This window comes from Sorghum bicolor, chromosome 4 (assembly GCF_000003195.3).
Source record: "Sorghum bicolor cultivar BTx623 chromosome 4, Sorghum_bicolor_NCBIv3, whole genome shotgun sequence".
Classification (NCBI taxonomy): domain Eukaryota; kingdom Viridiplantae; phylum Streptophyta; class Magnoliopsida; order Poales; family Poaceae; genus Sorghum; species Sorghum bicolor.
The window spans coordinates 67,142,996-67,148,995 of record NC_012873.2 but is presented as its reverse complement, the minus strand read 5'-3'; the positions used below and the strand labels follow the sequence as shown (position 1 = coordinate 67,148,995).

General features: G+C 49.3%; 1 protein-coding gene across 1 annotated transcript; it reads right to left on the bottom strand.

Moving 5' to 3' along the window:
• On the bottom strand, positions 1,281 to 5,848 carry LOC8084687 (ankyrin repeat domain-containing protein 13C). Its single transcript, XM_002452967.2, has 2 exons — positions 3,923 to 5,848; positions 1,281 to 2,059 (listed from the first exon to the last, which is right to left on the bottom strand). Exons 1-2 carry the CDS (start codon positions 5,420 to 5,422, stop codon positions 1,664 to 1,666), a joined length of 1,896 nt encoding a protein of 631 aa, XP_002453012.1. The 5' UTR covers positions 5,423 to 5,848; the 3' UTR covers positions 1,281 to 1,663.

Sequence of the window (6,000 nt, the reverse complement as noted above, 5' to 3'; positions counted from 1 at the left end):
ACCTATTTTTAGTCTTCTCCAACAACAAGACCTAAAAGACAACACTCTCTGCAAATGGGTTTCGAGAAGAGAGGATACCCAAATATGCCTCTCCTGATACCCAAAATGGGTTTTCTGTATGGGTACTCTGTTGGAGCCTATAGGGTATTGTTTTGGAAACCTATTTTGGGTTTGGGGGTCTCCAATAGGACATGCATTTGGGAACCCAAACCCAAAATAGGTTTCCAACTCAATACCTATAGCCTCCAACAGAGTACCCATACAGAAAACCCATTTTGGGTATCAGGAGAGGCATAACCCAAATTTGGGTATCCTCTCTCCTCGAAACCCATTTGCAGTGAGTGTTGTCTTTTAGGTCTTGTTGTTGGAGAAGACTAAAAATAGGTATGGAACCTTTTACCTGTAGCGCTACCCAAAGAACAAATGAGTCTTGTATTTTGGGTGACGATTGTTGGAGATAGTCTAAGCGCTTCTTATCGATAATTGTCTGCATGGGATAGGGGCACGTCATCCTTTAATTGCGAAAACAAAATAATACAGTGTTTTCTCCTCTCACAACAAACAGCATCAGCTGACTGGCTGTCTCCAACAGCACACACTTATTTGGGAACCCAAACCTAACAGCACACTCATTTGGAAACCCAAACCTAAAATAGGTCTCCAACACAATAACTATAGCCTCCAACAGAAGTCTTATAACCTCCAACAGAGTACCCATACAGCACACTTTGGGAACCCAAACCTAACAGCACACTCATTTGGGAACCCAAACCTAAAATAGGTCTCCAACACAATACTTATAGCCTCCAACAGATACTTATAACCTCCAACAGAGTACCCATACAGAAGACCCCATACAGAAGACCCCCCATTTTAGGTATCAGGAGAGGCATAACCCAAATTTGAGTATCAGAAGAGTCATAACCCAAATTTGGGTATCCTCTCTCATCGAGACCCATTTGCAGAGAGTGTTGTCTTTAAGGTCTTATTGTTGCACAAAACTATAAAAATAGATACCAGCCGCAAAAACCATCAGCAGAACAATAGACATGTTGCAGTCAAGAATCCGAGGGCGAACTGTTTCGTGCCCATCATCATCAAGATACCAACCAATCAATGGTTGATCGAGCACCATATACCTTTGTCAGTTGACCAACTGAGGCTCTAAACAAAGCATGGGAAAATATCAAAATACACTGCTGCTCTACATCTGCAGAACAGCAGAGTCTCGGACCGAAGACAGACAGAAGGAATGGAAGCAACAAACAGCAGCAAAAGGATTGTGGACAAACAAGCATGTGCATTGAGCTTCCTCTTTGCGAGAAAATCGCTGCATATTGGTAATCTTCCATACAACAGGAGAGGAACACTACAGTCCCCTCGAACATATTTTTTCAACAACAACAGGGCCGTATCATCATCTGTCAAACATACATCCAGCAAGATGAAAAACGGAGGGGGACAAAAATAGCGCTGACTGAATTACAGATTAGTGGGGTATAAGCCATCTGTACGTTCTCAAGGAGATTCAACTCCGATCCATTGCCACGCCACGGGGGTGCTCCAGGCACAACATCAATCTGCCTCGGGCGTGCAGCTGCCATCAACAACTAACATCTTAAGAATGCAAAGACAACTTACTATGCTGGTGAAAAAACGTGGTTTACTCCTCGAAGCCATCCATCATGGGATGGTGGCCTCCTTCCGAAGTGTTCTTTGAGGACTGTTTTCGGGCTGTGCCCCGCCTGCTCTTGGCTTTCTTTGCCTTCATCCTCCGCTTCTTCTCAGTGGCATCAACCCAGGTGTAGTCCGATGGTATGTGGAACGGATCAATCTCATCTTTCCAATTCCGGCTATCACCACTGTCACTGGACTGCGTACCTCGGCCACCCTTTACCCATGAATACCATGAGCCTGATCCTTCTGATTCTTTGGCTTTCGCGTCCTGAAATTGTGTTGGGCTTGAAGGTGGGGTGGCAAACTCGTCTAGAGGCTGTAGTTCTTCAAACTTTGTGAATGTCACGATGACTCGTATCGTTGGAACAATTGGGATGGCAATCTGAAATAAGATGCTACAGAAAGTCAGAGGTCACTATGCAAAAATAGATATTAATGTCAAGTGCTTTTATCATCCATGGCAATTTTCTCTTGAGATGATTAGCAGAAAACACTCAGAGTGCCTTCAGGCAAGCAAACACGCATGGATGCACGCACCCACACACGCACACACATACACTTGCTAAGTATGTGCAAGAACAGCTTTCCATGAGAGCACCACGCATATTGCCTGTGAAAAGTGAGATTCTGAAAGAAACATATGCGGCAGAAATGGGTGCTCCTACAAGGCAAGCCACACTTCCATTTAAACCTAAAGAAACACCCAACACCTATGGTTCTTTTCCCACTAATCCATGTTCACTTCAATCAATCATAAAATCATACAATCCATCCTGCCGCATCACCGCATGTCTCAATTAAAATATCAGTACATCCCGAATATATATAAAAAAACACATTCATTGGCAAATTGGAAATAAAACTTGGCTACACATCAAAATGCAAAAGAAACAGCAAGAGTTGCGATAAAATTCACAATTTCATCAAAATAGACTATCATCACTCATAGTTGCCCTGAACTAATAAACATTTTTCAGGAAAGAGTGGGTAGGAAATGTTGTAGGACACATCATCAACTAACTTCAGAGTGCAATGGTCAGTAGAAGCAGTGGGGCATTAGTTTTCTGGTGGTTCGAAGTAGGACCAACTAATGAAGAGTTGAATGGAGAAAGAGACAAAGTGGGTGAGTGATAGCCGATAGGGTGGCTCAAGAAAGTTTTGAAAAATGAAAACCCCAACAGGAAACACATATCTTGTTGGCAGCTTCTGAGATCTGCAAGATTATTGACATGGATGGTGGGAGCAACCACCTGCTACTTAAAGTTGATTAACAAAAATAGCAATGATGAGACAACCAGATAAAAAGGGCAAGATAGTTCACACTAGATTCTATGACTCAATGCTGTACCATATACATCAGAAATGGCATACAATTAAAGTGGATAAGCTGTAAAGATGCCCACATTGGAAAAACCATTAGATGTGGGTATGGCATGTGGGCAGTGAAGCCATGTGTCAAAGAGACACTGATGGCTTTTTTCCAAGTTGGTTGAACTCTGCGATGGTACTTTCCAAATTTGCCTTTTATCATATCCATTTTAACACATACAAAGTGTCAATTTCCACTTATTCCAGAAGGGATCATGGCCAACAGTATTAGTAGCTTAAAAGCAAAGTTTTGCTTCTTAACTATTTATGGATCCTATGCAACCAAAGAACATATGGTAAAGTGACATTATACTTTCTTATGACTGTATCCATGTTAATGAACAGGTGGGCACCACATCTTATGATTGTGTCCTTGTTAGTGCCAATAATTGATTACCAGGAAGAACTACATAAGATGCACCAGTTCTATAAAATGAAGTGTGCTTTCTTAAAGTTCAAACAAACACAATGTTTCTTATTAAAAAAATAGTCCCAAGAATAAGGAAACGTGACTAACCAAACATCAATGCAGGAATTGGGAAAGTGTTCGCAGTAGAGATCCAAACAACACGATGGACAAGATATTAACCAAAGTCAATAAGGATAAGAGCACATACATAGGATTCAACCAACAATGGCATCTCAAGCAACAAGCATGTGGTACTATACTAACTTGCTACCCTTACAGGAAGCAAATAATTGTTAGATGTCGTAAGAAACTTGATTCAGATTTGACAGAATAGCTAGAGTAGCAAAGAAAAATAGTTGTACGTCAAGATGATTGAGAAATAATTGGTATGCAATTTGATTGGAATAAATGGCAAAATGTAATCTGCTGGAAGCACGGGTAATGTAATCAAGGTGCCAGATAGTGTACCTTGACTGGAAATGTGCCTGTAGGAAGTTTGGTCGTCAAGAGTTCCCTAAGCCTCCTGACAGCCTTCACTTTGTTTGCTAGGACATCAAGCAGAGGGATGAGTTCATCTGTCTTCAGAGGGAAATCCGGTGTCAGCCACAACACTGGTCTTAAACCCTTCTTGTACTCGCTTTCATGTTTTAGAGACTCAGCAGATGAACCACCCTTCTTCTTCTTCCCGCTGCCCTTCTCCTTTTGCTTCCCTGGGTCACTTGTTTCATCCTTACTCCCCACCTTCGGTGGCTTGTCATCGCCCTTGGCACCTTTCTTGCCGCCCCAACCGAACCATCCCTTCTTATCTTTGGCCACGCCATTCGCATCCATATGATCAGCACCAGCTTCACCTTGGTCACCCCTCTCCTCAGCTTCCTCTTCATTGTTCCCCATCCTAAGTGCAGAATCAAGTTGCTTCCTCTCTTCAGCTGTCAACACCTCGTCTAACTCAGCATCAAGCTCTGCACCCCTCCCGTTCTTCTCCTCCCCATCCATGGCAAACAGCTCCTCATCCGTCATCGCCCCAGGCACGCGCCTAGACTTCACGGTGACGAGGACATTCTGCATGTCATACACCTTGGCTTTCCAGTGCCCGACAGACTCTGTCCTCTCTTGGCGGCGCCAATTCAAGTGTGGGACAAGCTCCGCCTGCGTGACGTCGATCCCTGGGCGGTACATGTTGGTCTTGGACATCAAGGCCACCTCATGTGCCACCTCTGACTCTGTGGGCTGCACGCCCGCCCCCTCCAGCGCATCCGTAATCTCCTTATCCTTGTGCGCCAGCACTATGAGCGAGCCCGGGTGCAACTCCTTGCCCCCGGCATCCTCGGGCCTGGCGCCGTCTCCTAGGAAGAGGAACGTCTGGTCCGAGCGCTGGATGCGGAAGCCGTCGAAGCCCGCGAGCGTCATGTCGGCCCGGAGCGCGGCACCGCGCTTCCAAATGCGGTAGGTGTCGGAGGGCGCGATGCGGCCGATGAAGGGGATAACGGAGGACTCGAAGTGGAAGGAGATCTCCATGTAGAAGTCACGGATGCGGGAGATGGAGGCGAGGATGCGCGGGAGGCGGCGGCACCACTTGGCCCATGCGAGCGGCTGGTAGTGGCGCGCGATGATGGTGGCGATGGCCTCCTCGCGTGTGCAGACGGCCTCCTGGAGCGCGGACCAGCCGTCGGCGTTCTGCAGCGACCAGTCGGCGCCCGCGGACATGAGGATGTCGGCGGCGACGGGGTCGCGGAGGCGCACGGCGAGGTGGAGCGGGGTCTCCCTCCGCGGCACGTCGCGGCGGTCGATGACGGCGGAGACGGCGTCCGCCACGGCCTCCCCCGCGATGGACTCCTCCTCGGTGGCCACCTCCCCGGCGCGCGGAAGGCGCGGGAGCGCCGCGACCAGCCGCCGCAGCGCCGCGTGGTCGCGCCGCAGGACGGCAAGGTGCGCCGGGCTGTGCGAGTACTTGGACACGTCGTCCATGGCGTGGGGGAGCGAGGGCGGGGAGCGGACGGGCGGACGTGGCTAGGTCAGGCGGATCTGGGGAAGGAGGGGCATGGGGGCCGTGGGCGGAGCCAGATCTGGCGCGGCGGGAGGCGGACGCTCCTCCGGGTCGCGGCCGCGCGCAGCTCCGGCGCCGGCGCCGGCGTGGTGCAGTGCGGGCGAAGGGCGGACGAGCGGTGGGAGGGAGGCGCGTGGTTGCCGGAGGGGGAGGGAAGTGGTCCTCCTATTCTGGGGTCTCGAGCCGCAGTTATTTTTCCCCCCTTCTCTCTCTCTCTCTCCTCTGTCTGTGTCTCTCGCGCGCGCGCTGGCTCGGACGCCCGGTCGGGACGAAGACGAGACGAGAGGAGAGGAGGAGGAGGCCCACCGCCACACCCACAGGCAGGCAGGCAGGCAGGCAGGCTAGTGTGGAATGGAATGGGTCTCCTCGGCGTCGTCTCTCCCTGGCGCGCCACCCGCGCGCGCGCTCTCTTTTCCTGTCCTGTGTTGTTCCCCTCGTCCCGTCCCGTTCCGTGCCATGAATTCCGTGACGCTGATGCAAATGATCGGCATCGAGTGGG

What these genes read in the sequence shown, in the direction of transcription:
- LOC8084687 (XM_002452967.2), bottom strand. Translation starts at nt 5,422, where the DNA reads ATGGACGACGTGTCCAAGTACTCGCACAGCCCGGCGCACCTTGCCGTC. An exon ending in CAGGCACATTTCCAGTCAAG is followed by an intron (nt 2,060 to 3,922) that starts GTACACTATCTG and finishes ATCTTATTTCAG; the next exon opens with ATTGCCATCCCAATTGTTCC.